Raw genomic sequence first — 14,858 nt, forward strand, 5'->3', positions numbered from 1 at the left:
CCGAGCCTCAGCTCCCAGCCCCGCCCGCCCCGGCGGGTGAGCAGGCAAGCCTCTCGGGCTGGTGAGTGCCGTTTGGCACCGATCCTCTGTGCCGGGATCTCTCCGCTTTGCCCTTTGCACCCCTGTTGCTGTGCTCTCCTCCACGGCTCCGAAGCTTCCCCCCTCCGCCACCCACAGTCTCCGCCCACGAAGGGGCTTCCTAGTGTGTGGATACCTTTCCTCCTTCACGGCTCCCTCCCACTGATGCAGGTCCCATCCCTATCCTTTTGTCTCTGTTTATTCTTTTTTCTTTTGCCCTACTCAGGTACGTGGGGAGTTTCTTGCCTTTTGGGAGGTCTGAGGTCTTCGGTCTTCTGCCAGCGTTCAGTAGGTTTTCTATAGGAGAGTTCCACATGTAGATGTATTTCTGAGGTATCTGTGGGAAGGAAGGTGATCTCCGCGTCTTACTCTTCCGCCATCTTGAAGCTCCTCCTGCCATTTCTTAAGAATTCGTTTTTTGGGAGTGTGTTGTTTAATTTTCACATATTTGAGAATTTCCCAAATTTCACTTCATTATTGATTTCTATTTTTATTCCATTGTTGTTGCAGAACATACTTTGTATGGTTTCCATCATTTTTTTTTTTTTTTTTTTTTTTTTTTTTGTGGTACGCGGGCCTCTCACTGCTGTGGCCTCTCCCGTTGCGGAGCACAGGCTCCGGATGCACAGGCTCAGCAGCCATGGCTCACGGGCCCAGCCGCTCCGCGGCATATGGGATCCTCCCAGACCGGGGCACGAACCCGTATCCCCTGCATCGGCAGGCGGACTCTCAACCACTGCGCCACCAGGGAGGCCCGGTTTCCGTCATTTTTAATATATTGAGGCTTACCTTACACACTAAAGTATGGTCTACCCAGGAGAATGTTCCACATGCCCTTGAGAAGTGTATGTATTTTGCTCTTGTTGGGTGGAATGTTCCATAGATGTGTGTTAGGTCTAGATCATTTACAGTATTGTTTAAGTCTGTTATTTCTTTAGTGATTCTACCTACTTGACTTACCCACAATTGGGAGTGGAGTATTGAAGCTTTATAGGGTTATTATTTAATTATTTATTTGTGCTTTCAGTTCTGCCAGGTTTTCGTCATGTACTTTGTGGCTCTGTTAAGTGCATATTTGATTAAAGTTGTTATATCTTCTTTATGATTTGTCCTCTTATCCGTACATATAATGTCCTTATTTATCTATAGTAGCAATTTTTTTCTTAATATTTATTTTTTTCTAAATTTATCATAGCCACCACAGCTCTTGTTTCGTTATTATTTGCCTGTATATCCTTTCTCCATCCTTTTACTTTCAACTGAATTGTGTTTCTGAATCTAAACGTGTCTCCTGTAGATTACATGAATTTGGATTATTTTTTAAAGTTTATTTTACTTATCTCAGCCTTTTCATTGCTGTACTGAATTATTTTATATTTACTGATTAATTACTAATGAAGTTAAGGAAAGATTTACATCTGTCTTTTTGCTTACATTTAACTTCCCTTGTTGTTTCTTTCATAATAAAATTCTGAGGTATTTTCTTAGTGACTTCCCTGGAAAATACTAGTAACATGTTACTTTTTTAAATGTAATTGAGAATAATACCAAGTTCATTTCAACAGTATGCAAAAACTTTGCTCCAATATAGCATCCCCTTCCTTTGTACTATTATTGTCATGCAAATTACATCTTTGCACAATATAATCCCATCAACACAGTTTTATACTACTTTCTTATACTTTTTTTCTGTGTAGTTTTAAGGGTTTTTTTTCCTTTTATTGAAGTTTAGTTGTACAATATTATATAAGTTACAGGCATATAATATAATGATTCACAATTTTTAAAGGTATACACCATTTATAGTTATTATAAAATATTGGCTATATTCCCCATACTGTACAATATATCCTTGTAGCTTATTTTATACCTAATAATTTGCACTTTTTAATCCCCTACTCCTATATTGCCCCTGCCCCCCTCACCACTAGTTTGTCTCTGTATCTGTGAGTCTGCTTCTTTTTTGTTATATTCACTAATTCGTTGTATTTTTTTTTCAGATTCCACATATGAATGATATCATACAGTATTTGTCTTTCTCCATCTGACTTATATAACTTAGCATAATGCCCTTGAAGTACATCCATGTTGCTGCAGTCACTGTGGAAAACAGTATGGAGGTTTCTCAAAAAACTAAAAACAGAACTGCCATATGACCCAGCAGTTCTACTCCTGGGTATACATGCGAAAAAAATAAAAAACACTAATTCGAAAAGATACATGCACCCAAATGTTTGTAGCAGCGTTATTTACAATTGCCAAGATATGGAAGCACCCTAAATGTTCATCAACAGATGAATGGATAAAGATGTGGTGTATAAAAAAAAAAAAAAAAAAAAAAAAGATGTGGTGTATATATATATATATATATAATGGAATACTACTCAGCCATAAAAAGAAAAGAAATTTTGCCATTTGCAGCACCATGGATGGACTTGGAGGGCATTATGCTAAGTGAAATAAGTATGCATTTTAAAAAAATCAGATAATCAAGGAAAATAAAAACAAAACTACTTTTATATTATCATTTATATTTACTCATATATTTACCTTTACCTCTTTATTTCTTTCTGTGATCCAGTTTACTGTCTAGTATCCTTTTATTTCAGTTTCATGGGCTTCCTTTAGTATTTCTTCTAGAAAAGGTCTGCTGGTGATGAAGTCTATCAGTTTTTGTTTATCTGGGAATGTCCTAATTCCTTCCTCATTTCTGAAGGATAATTTTGTTGGATATAGAATTCTTGGTTGACAGTCTTTTTCTTTCAGTACTTTAAATATGTCTTCATACTGCATTCAGGCCTTCATGGTTTTTGATAAGTCAGCTGTTCACATTATTGAAGATCCCATATATATAATGAGTCACTTTTCTTTTTCTGCTTTGAAGACTCTTTCCTTTGGTTTTTGGCCATTTGACAAATATGTCTGAGAGTAGATCTCTTTGAATTTGTTACATGCAATTCATTGAAATTTTTACATGTTTCGGTTAATGGTTTTCATCAAATTTTGTATGGTTTTGGCCATTATTTCTTCAAATAGTCTTTCTGCCCTCTCTTTCTCTATCTCTGGGATTCTTGTTTTGTGTATATTGGTTTACTTGATGTTGTCCTATAGATCTTTGAGGCTCTGTTCAGTTTTCTTCATTCTGTTTTCTTCTGTTCCTCACACTGGAGGAACTCAACTGACATTTTTTTCATGTTGGCTGATTCTTTCTTTAGTCAGTTTAGATCTACTGGTGAAACCATGTTGAATGAATTTTTCATTTCATTTACTGTACATCAACTCCGCAATTTATGTATAATATATATTTATATATAAATGTGTGTGTGTATGTGCAATGTTTGAACTTTCTCAGGGACAGGTTCTACTGACAATCTTTTTTCCTGTGTATAGATCATTCACTGTTGGTCTTTCGTGTGTCTCAAAATTTTATTTTTGAAAGTGGGGCATTATAAGTAATGTAATATGGCTACCATGGAAATGAGAACTTCACTTCCACTCAGTAGTTGTTGCAATTTTTGGTTTGTTGTTAATATTGTTACTGTTTGTTTGTTTAATGACATTACAGAACTAATTCTGTAAGATTTGTATTCTTTTCCTTATGTGTCCACTGAACTCTCAATTTAGTGCTCATCTAATGATTAAACAGTGATTTCCTTAAATGCTTTAAATCAATAAGTTGCCCATACTTTGCTGAGGGATTCTGTGCATGTGTTGGGGCATGTCATTGATGGATGAATGGACAAAGAAGATATGGTATATCCTTACAATGGAATATTATTCATCATTAAAAAAGGGGACTTCCCTGTCTGTCCAGTGGTTAAGACTCCACGCTTCCACTGCAGAGGTTGTGTGTTGGATCCCTGTTGGGGGAACTAAGATCCCACATGCTGCAGGGCACAGCCAAAAAAAAAAAAAAGGAAATCCTGTAATGTGTGACATGTTTGAATCTTGAGAACACTGTGCTAAGTGAAATAAGCCAGTCACAGAAAGACAAATACTGCGTGATTCTACTTATGTGAGATATTAAATTAGTCAAACTAATAGAAACAAGGAAAAGAATGGTGCTTTTCAGGGGCTAGGGAAGGGGAAAATGGAGAGTTGCTAATCAGTGGGTATAAAGTTTCAGTTATGCAAGACGAATAAGTTCTAGCAATCTGCTGTACAACATTGTGTCTACATATAAAAATACTGTAATATACCCCTAAAATCTTTTAAAATGGTAGATCTCGTATTAAGTGTTCTTATCACAATAATTTTTTTTAAATGTGGGGATAAGAGGTATCTCTCTGCATCTATACATTTCAAATAACTAAAAAATTCCTCTAGTCTTTTTTTTTTAAAATCAGAAAACTGTTAGGACAAGTTAGTCTCCTTTTGGACAAGTTACAATGGTAGCATTTTGATTTTTGACTGAAAGTCTGTTTTTCTGTCCACCCCTGGCCCCAGAACGAATCCCTTTGTCCTAAATCTGATCCATTTTCTAACTTTTTTACACACCCCCCACTTATGTGCAAACCATGATTCCAGTGATCTTATTAACATAACTTCTCACCCCCATGTCACAGGGCTTTGGAAGGACAGCGTAATAAGCAGCACAGAAAGCAACTTGTTTACTTTTCCCAGCCTCTTGAGAGATGTGGGTCTCTAATTGACTTAAGATTTCTTTTAATCACACCTAGTGAGATCTTGTCCTTGTTCTTTGTGCTATCCTGTAGCATCTGCCGTTTTATTCTAGCAGGCATTGGTGATTGATTACACTTCTGTTCTGCCATTTTCTCTTCTTGTAATCTGACTGTGGTATAAGCCTTTTATTTCAAACCATGGTCAGGGCTTTTATGTCTCCTATTTCCTTTGCCTTGTAGATGGAACCTTTGCCATCAATATCACTTAAAGTGGGGCAAATATATTTTATCTCCACTTTGGGTAGACCCTGTTAGCTAACCAAGCAGGGCTCCTTTATACTGTCAGGGCTTTCAAGCGTTTGAGTGAGGTGGGTTTTAGTTTTCACTCCCCCTTTATTGCTCTTCCTTGGACTGCCACAGGGATAGAGGCAGGGCTGTGATAGTATCTGTTATCCACACTGGTATGTAGGCAAATCATCAATCCCTTCTGAATCTTAACCTCTGTTCTTGAATCTAATTTGTGTGGCTAGACTCTCACTCCCCTTGGATAAAATTGTTCTTAGTTATGTAAATACCCTCAATGTTTCCTGAGCCTGACACCCAGGATGCGCATATCTTAGAAGATTCTCAACATGAGAATCCGTGCTACATTAAAACATAGAATTTTTCAGATAATGAGCTTTAGTAAGTGAAGGTATGGCAACTAGCTTTTTTAAGCAGACAGGAGCAAAGGAACAGCAGGAAGGTGCTTGTAAAAACATCTATGCACTTTTTTTTCTGTCTTTGAGGAAGTCTATACTACTATTTGTCTCTAATTGAAAGCATCTGCTTAAGTACCTTTATAGTTTATATACTATAACTAAAGCATACCAAATGTCATTTCCAGACTATTTTTCTACTTAAAAGGGTGTTATAGTAACTTACCTGTTTTTCTTCCTAATTATTCTTACTTATGAAGCAATGTTAGGATTACAGGCTCTTGTATATGCTATTTGGGCCTATTCAGATTCCCATTACTGGGCTTTTCCATCCCTCTCTCAGTTGTGGGTGTTGGTTCCTGGCAGGTTATGTTTGTCCCTTTCTCCAGGGGATTGCCCTTGGCTGGAGGAAGATACCTCATGAAGAGATACCAAGGAGATTAAGTCTAACCACCACTACTACCTCAGGTGACCCAACCCACTCCCTCCCACCCCCTCCCCCTGCTCTGTCTGACATCCCAGAGCTCCCTGTGGAATCAGGTTGAATCTGGATTCTAAAACTACAGCTTCTCATAGCTTCTTGCCCTGCCCTGTTCTGCTTCCCTCCTTTACCCACAGGTTCCTCCTGAGAGCACTCCCTCAGTAAATCACTTGCATTGGGATCTCTCGGACACTACTATGTTTTACACATGTGGCAATCTAATAAAATACCCGCGGCTAGCTATGTTAACAATAGAAAAGGCAGGATAAGAACCTATTACCGCTTTTAAGCTTTTTAGAGAGTTCATTGAGCTGTGTGTTTGCTTTCTCCATAATATTCTGTTAGCACGGTATTGCATTAAATCTATGTCCAGCATATCTCTTAGCCTGGCCTTGTATATGCACTTTCGATTTATGTGTGAAAGACAGTACATAGGATACTGTGATTAGTAGATTTTTTAAATGTTTCATCTTTTATTACCTCTGTTTAGAACTCTGAAAAGATGATAGAAAACATCAAATATTCCCTGCATTCTGAAGTTTACTTTATAAAAATTATTAGGTTTCATTATATATTTCTTTGTATTTCTTCTTAGTTTCTAATGTGTCTGGTCCTAAAAGAAATAGTATAAAAGGTAGTCCAGCTAAAACCACCACCTGTATTTCTATACAGAGCTTCTCCTTTATGTCCTTATCAACATTTATATCCAGATGAAATGGACTGAATCATCTAGAAGGAAATAAGAAACATTTCCATTTGCCTTTTCCTTCAGTATGGGGCTGAGCCCAAGCAGTCAAACCTATAAGTTCCTTCCTTAGGATCTCATCCTAACTCTTAAAAAAAAATTAAACATGCCTATAACACCTTTATATAACTTACATCTCAGATGAGAGAGAAGGCATACCTGAGCTTAAAAACATGTGTTACTGAATCCCCAGTAGTCTTAGGTTACGCAAGGAACCCCCTTCTCCATTATCCCAGAAACCTTTAACACTTCTAAAACCCAGGAATAATCTCAAAGCAATCCATTCAAAACTCAGAATTCAGTAAGTTTTTGATTTCTAAAATATAACCTTGAATTCATACTCATGAGATCACATTTTTCTGCCTATGAGACTTATGTTTGGGGATTTGGGTCTTAAAAGGCATTGGCAACTGGCTCTGATGGCACCTGTTGTCCAAGAGCAGCCTGCTGCTTCTGTGCTGAGCCTTTTTCTCCTACACAAACTGCCTTTCCTCCTGTGAGTTGCCATGTGGCAATTTCCTGTCTTTTCCTACCAGGTGAAATTGGCCAGTCGACCCTGACAGCCTTACATAAACCTAAAAATCTGCAAGAAAGCATATTCCTTTCCTCTTAGCATATCCATTTCTCAGTATTCCCTGAGATCTTTATGGCAGTTATTTGACCTCATCTTCATGCTGCATATACTAAAGGGATGGGCAGCTCCTGTTAAGTCATGGAAAACAATTAAAAAAAGAAGTCCTGTTGAATAAAAGATAAAAAGAAGTCCTATTGTACTGTTTCCCCAAGGTATATGTATTTTCCCATAATAATGAAAATCTACTGTAAGGAGACGTACTCTATTTCTAGACAGAGTGCACTTTAAAAGATTTTTATATCAATGACACCTCATTACAAGTCTTAAGTTCCTTGGCAGGATAAATCCAGTTTCTGGGTAATCTGTTCTGCTCCATTGAGCCGTAACTTCATAGTACATCTTAATATTTAGTAAGGTTTAAATTATGTAAATGTTTTTTGGTGTGTGTGAACTAATCTAAAATACTTAAAAAATGTTTTTCTTTCATTAGAGCAGCCTAGAAAATACACAGCTGATATTCCTATATATTTAAATGATAATCCAGTTTGCTATCGAATGTTATGTCTGGTTGGAGAGGTAAAATTACCGAAGTTATTGTTTGACCCTCCTTTCATATTTTTTAATCCTGTTCCTTTGGATGTAACAACTATGCTGGATGTCAACATTTTACCTCAAAACTATTTCAGGTAGTTGCCTAATGTGAATTGACCACATTTTCTTTAGGTGCTTTTTTCTTTCTGTCTGTGTTATATGAGTCATGAACAATGTCTGACTTGCTTCTATAGTTGGAGTGAACTACTAAAATATTTAACTGTACATTTAAATTAAAAATACCCCCCAAAAGCCCATTTAATTGTCTCACCATTAGTCGTTTAATTTTCTGGTAAAAATTTTTGGTATATCTCTTTTTGTGGTATGAGAAGCAAGCTTAAAAATTCAGTGTATAGTTTTCTTTTGCTGTATGACAAATTACCACAGACTTAGTGCCTTAAAACATGAATTTGTTCTCCCAGTTTATTTGGGGGGGTAGGTGGTGGGTGGGTCAGGAGTCCAGGTTAGTGTAGTGTCCACTGCTCAAGGTCTCAGTAGGCAGAGCTCAAGGTGTGGGCTATAGCAGCAGTCTCATCTGAGGCTTAGTTCTCCTCCATGCTCTCTGGTTGTTGGCAGAACTAATCCTTGTAGTTGTAGGACTCAGACATCGTTTTTTTGCTGGCTGTTGGCTCGGACAACTCTCAGCTCTTAGAGGCCACCCTCACGTCCTAGACATGTGGTCCCCTCCTCACAACATGGCATTTAACTCATTCAAAGCCAGAAGTACACCATCTCTCTGACTTTTCTCTCTCACATGATTAAATTGGATCTGGCCCTGATTATCTCCCTTTGCTTACTCAAATTCCATTGACTAGGGACCTTCATTACCTATGGAAAGTTCCTTTACTATTGCCATATAGCATAACTTAATCACCAAAGTGATGTCTCATCATATTTACAGATCCTGCCACCCAAGGAGTGGGAACTATGCAGTTTGTACACTAAGGAACAGGACTCTTGGTGGCCATCACAGAATTCTGCCTATCATGTGCACACACTATAGAGAATGCAATCTGTTTTCATTTTTTTAAAAATTTATGAACAGCGCAAATCCCAGGACTGTATTGGCCTAGATATATTATGAACCCTCACATTACAGAACAAATAGAGCTTGTGTTTGCGTGTGTGTGTGTGTGTATATATATGTATGTATGTATTAAAAATATATATATATATATATATATAAAACTGCTGGGCTGCTGAGAAGAGTGGGAGGTCTCTAAAGGGTATCAGATCAAGCCAAACCAGAAGAATACATTCTTATAAGCTGAAACTAGAGTAGGAGTGGTGAACTGTAATAACATGCCAAATGCAAGCTTGTTCTTAAATTGGGACAACTTCAAGATAGGAAAACTTAATCTCTGATTCCTGGATTAATCTGGAAGAGGCTAAAATGGTTCCATGTGAGTAAGTCCTTCTGTCTTTCAGCAGAAGCAAGCAAATCTTCTCTAGATCAGTGGTTCTTAAACTTTGGTGTATGTCGGAATCTGAATTTCTGTATAGGAAATTAAAAGAATGTATATGTAGATATTTAAAACTATGAAGATGATTTATCAAGATAGACAAATATAAGTCCAGTATTTAAAATTCAATAGCATTTCAGCTTACAACATTTAGAACATGCAACTGTAAAACTACTAATCATAAAAACATTAACAATTAAAGATAATAGGAAGAATTGTATGGAACTGTGTGGAGAAAATTATAAAATTTAAGTCAAAGAACTCATAAATAAATGAAGATTTACACATATTCATGAATTGGGATACTTAATATTGTAAAAAGGACAGTTTTCTACAAATCAATTTAGATATTTCATATAACTGAAATAAAAATTCAAATAAATTTTTTCATAGAGATTGACAGATAAAATTCTATATTTTATATGAAAAAATCAAGGGTCAAGAGTAGCCAAGCCACCCCTGAAGGAAAAGAATAAGGTGAGAAGGGCTTGGCTTCCTAAATATCAAGACTAATAAATCAATGTGATAGTGGTGCAGTGATAGAGAAAATGTGCAAAGGAGTAGAATAGACTTGAAAAAGGCCCACACGTGGATGGATACTGAATATATGACAAAGGTAGTATAGATCTATGGAGCAAAGAGATTACTATTCAATAAATGGTGCTGGAATAATCGATTCTATGGAATATTTCAAACTGGATTCCTGTCTTAATACACGAAAATTCATTACACATGGATTGAAGGCTTAAATGTCAAAGGTCAAATGTAAAAAAAAAATTAGAGGACTTCCTTGGTGGCACAGTGGTTAAGAATCCACCTGCCAGTGCAGGGGACACGGGTTCGAGCCCTGGTCCAGGAAGATCCCACATGCCATGGAGCAACTAGGCCTGTGCACCACAACTACTGAGCCTGTGCTCTAGAGCCCATGAGCCACAACTACTGAGCCTGCATACCACAACTACTGAAGCCCGTGCGCCTAGAGCCTATGCTCTGCAACAAGAAGCCACCGCAATGAGAAGCCCGTGCACCGCAATGAAGAGTAGCCCCCACTCACCACAACTAGAGAAAGCCCGCACGCAGCAATGAAGACCTGATGCAGCCAAAAATAAATAAATAAAATTTAAAAAAGATAGCCAATTTGAATATAGGCAAAAAAGAAAATTTAAAACAATTTTAATGTCTGTGGGTAGAGAAAGATTTCTTAAGCCTTAAAATCATGCTAACAATAAAATAACTGATACAGATTAATCAGAAAAATATCAAGTAACTCAACAGAAATGTTGACAAAAAGTTTCAATCACTGTTTCACAGATAAAACAGAAAATAAACACATGAAAACATATAATTGACCTGTTTGTAAACTTGGAAGTAAAAATTAGTGGCTGCAATAAGATAACATTTTGCTTGTCCTAGGTAGGCAAACATTAATAAATCAGGTTACTAGTCACGGTGTCAGTGAGTAGGACCACACTGGATAATACTATGTAAAGTGTAACATCGGCATATTTCATAGCCCAACATCTACACTTCACAGTATATACAAGAAAAACTCATCAGGGAAATGCAAATCAAAACCACAATGAGATATCACCTCACACCTATCAGAATGGCAGTTGTCAAAAAGACAACAAGTAATAAATGTTGACGAGGACGTGGAGAAAAGGGAACTGTTGGTGGGAATGTATATTGGTGCAGCCACTGTGGCAAACAGCATGGTGGTTCCTCAAAAGATTAAAAATAGAGCTATCATATGATCCAGCAATTCCAGTCCTGAGTATATATACAAAGAAAATAAAAACACTAATTCAAAAAGATTAATGCACCCCAGTATTCATAGCAGCATTATTTACAATAGCCAGTGTATGGAAGCAATTTAAGTGTCCATCAACAAATGAGGGCTTCCCTGGTGGCACAGTGGTTGAGAGTCCGCCTGCCAATGCAGGGGACACGGGTTCGTGCCCCGGTCTGGGAAGATCCCACATGCCGCGGAGAGGCTGGGCCCGTGAGCCATGGCCGCTGAGCCTGCGCGTCCGGAGCCTGTGCTCCGCAACGGGAGAGGCCACAACAGTGAGAGGCCTGCGTGCCACAAAAACAAAAACAAAAACAAAAGAATGGATAAAGAAGATGTGTATATATTCTACATATTGAATGAAATATTATCCAGCCATAAAAAAGAATGAAATTCTGCCATTTGCAACAACATGGATGGACCTGGAAGGTATTATGCTTAGTGAAGTAAGTCAGACAGAGAAAGACAAATACTGTATGTTTTCATTTATATGTGGAATCTAAAAAATAAAATGAATGAATATAACACAAGGGAAACAGATTCATAGACACAGAGTGGTTACCAGAGGGGAGACAAGTAGGGGGAGGCTCAAGATAGGGCAAGGGGATTAAGAGGTACAAACTACTATGTATAAAATAAATAAGCTACAAGGATATATTATACAACACAGGGAAGATAGCCAATATTTTATAACTGTTTTTTGAATTTCTTTTTTTTATACAGCAGGTTCTTATTAGTTATCTGTTTTATACATATTAGTGTATATATGTCAATCCCAATCTCCCAATTCATCCCACCAACACCACCTCCGCCCCACTTTCCCCCCTTGGTGTCCATACGTTTGTTCTCTACATCTGTGTCTCTAGTTCTGCCTTGCGAACCACTTCATCTTTACCATTTTTCTAGATTCCACATATATGCATTAATATACGATATTTGTTTTTCTCTTGTGACTTACTTCACTCTGTGTGACAGTCTCTAGGTCCATCCATGTCTCTACAAATGACCCAATTTCGTTCCTTTTTATGGCTGAGTAATATTCCATTGTATATATGTACCACATCCTCCTTTTCCATTCGTCTGTCAGTGGACATTTAGGTTGCTTCCATGACCTGGCTATTGTAAATAGCCAATATTTTATAATAACTTTAATATTGAATCACTGAATATAACATTGAATATAACATTATAAATCAACTATACTTAAAATAAAGTGCACATGTGTACTACAAGGTATGTTTGAAATTAGTCATAGTTACATTATTCAGAATAGCAAAATCTGGGAACTGCACAGATGTCCAGTGACAGGTAAAGGGGTAAATAATTTGTGATATATGTGTACGTGAATATTTCTATAGCTGTGAAGTGGAGGAACTTCAACTAATGAGACAACTGTATTATGAATCTTAGAAAACAAAATATTGAGATTAATAAAAAGTTAAGGAAGACTACATATATTGATATCCTTTATATAAAATGACAAAAAAGGAAAGTGAAACAAATCTTTATTTAGAAATATACGCCTGTCTATATATACAAAGAAATAGATGTAAAGAGTGGCTGGTGTACATCTTAAAATTATATAAATTGTGAGGATTTGTGTACCGATGTGAATTGTCTATTAGCATTATTTTCATAAACTTCCAGATCTTGGACCCACCTCAGAGCTTCTCTAGCTCAATACCTTACTTTATAGTTAAGCGTTCTGAGATCCAGAGAAAATGAGTTCCGTGTGTGATGTAATGGTTGGAAATAAATGAAAATTGTCCAAGTTGAGGAGCATAGAACAGCCTTTAGTTTCTAACATTTGGCCTGCAGGATACGATGAGTGCTTACTTATACCTCAGGGGCTTGCTTTAAATGCCATTTTGTGAGAGAGTGTAGTTCCTCAACTTTAACTTTACAACTTTGGGATTCACAGTTTTTCCAAGACCCTATCTTGTAAGTAGACACTAAACTTTGTTGCTTAAATAGGAAATAGACATGACTTGAATTACATTGTACTAGAAAGTACTTTTTTTGGGTCAAGAAACGTCTCATATATGAATTAATCTTTTAATCTTTCAGCTTTTAAATTAATGTATAATGGTATAAATTTTAAAAATACCTCAAGTTAAAAGCTGAGTCTTACAAAACATGGTATAATGAAATGAGCATGTAAAAGTGACTGTAGAGATGATGTAACCTATTCTCATTATATATACAATAAAGTCAATAGCATTAATGACTTATCTGATGACAGTTAATTAGCAACAGAATTGGATTCAAACCTGATTTATAAACTGCTTTTTCATGTTTTATCCAGTGAACCATATGAGTTTAACTAATTCAAGTTGAGAGCTTTCTTTACTTTTTCTAGTTAATTAGCTGAATAATCTTCATTCTAATTAAAGTACTAAGGAAATATGATTCCCATTTGATAGCACTTCTTATTTGCTATAGGAACCTATATATATAATAAAACAAAGTAATATGGTGAAATATTTATTGACAACTAAAATTTACCAAGTATTAATTTAGTAGCATAGTATGTAGTACTCACCTCAGGTGAGTACTACATACTATGCTACTAAAAATCACAAACATTTTAGATTGGCTAAATAAATTATAGTATATAATGAAATATGCAAACATTTGGTAGAATTTTTTTGATAGTAATGATTGAAAAAATATTCATGATATATGTGTACAAGTGCTTAATTGTACCCAAATTAAAGAAAAATATGTGTTTATGCATTTATTAATATTTAGTCTACATGCATTAAAGCTTTAGCTGTTAAAGCAGTAATTTCTAGTAAATTTTTGTTAGGACATATTTAAGGACAATGCTTTTAGCATGGCTGTGGTTAAAAACACATTGCACTTAGTCAGGCATTTTAACCCTGTTATTTTATTTTATTTTATTTTATTTTATTTATTTATTTTTTTTGTGTGTGGTACGTGGGCCTCTCGTTGTGGCCTCTCCCATTGTGGAGCACAGGCTCCGGATGCGCAGGCTCAGCGGCCATGGCTCACGGGCCCAGCCGCTCCACGGCACGTGGGATCTTCCCGTACCGGGGCACAAACCCACGTTCTCTGCATCGGCAGGCGGACTCTCAACCACTGCGCCACCAGGGAAGCCCAACCCTGTTATTTTAATCCTGACAGGTCAAAAGGAACTTTTGATCACCTCATGTAGTTCTTGGTTAAATCAACATATTATCAATTTTACTTATATTGTGACCAGAAAACGAGAGATGATAGAAAAATATCTTTAGTAGTTGGGCATATTATTGTAAATATTTATTGTTTTAATTTTTCTAATGATTCAAAAAACAGAGGAAACCACATTTAAATCCAATTACTTGTACGTGTTTTGAGCTAATTTTTTCTTTTAATTTTAAACAGGGATTCAATTTTCAGTGTCCAGATTTCCCCAACAAGGCTTCTTGATGGTGATGTGATTCAACCTCTTTCTGTGAATTTTCCAAAAGGCAGAGTCATTATGTGCTCTCCCAGTGGAATTAATGCTGCTCTCACCTGTCATCTCAGCTTCAAATCATCTAAACCTATGTCATTTTTCATCAGTGTTCTTTTCTGCGATAGCAGGGATAAGTGGTAAGACATTTAAATGTAGATTCTTTTGTATCTGACAGTGAAGAATAATAGATTTATATTCTACACTATTATAAAATGTTAAAAAGAGGGACATCTAAAATAATGACTTTGGACATAAAGGTTTTTTAAGAAAGTTCCAAATGCAATGTTGCTTTCACGAGAAACAGGGTGATAGTGGCTGCCAGCCTATTCTCTGGGACTAGGCTGCCTGGATTTTAAT

General features: G+C 36.6%; 1 protein-coding gene across 1 annotated transcript in view; it reads left to right on the top strand.

Moving 5' to 3' along the window:
- The window catches only part of CFAP47 (cilia and flagella associated protein 47), a gene marked incomplete at both ends in the record, with an annotated part of 271,498 nt that overhangs the window by 74,062 nt on the left and 182,578 nt on the right, over window positions 1–14,858 (top strand). Inside the window, 2 exon segments of the mRNA XM_079727989.1 lie at window positions 7,689–7,884; window positions 14,429–14,638. Coding sequence (XP_079584115.1) covers window positions 7,689–7,884; window positions 14,429–14,638 — 406 coding nt within the window.

This window comes from Hyperoodon ampullatus (assembly GCF_949752795.1).
Source record: "Hyperoodon ampullatus genome assembly, chromosome: X".
NCBI lineage: Eukaryota > Metazoa > Chordata > Mammalia > Artiodactyla > Ziphiidae > Hyperoodon > Hyperoodon ampullatus.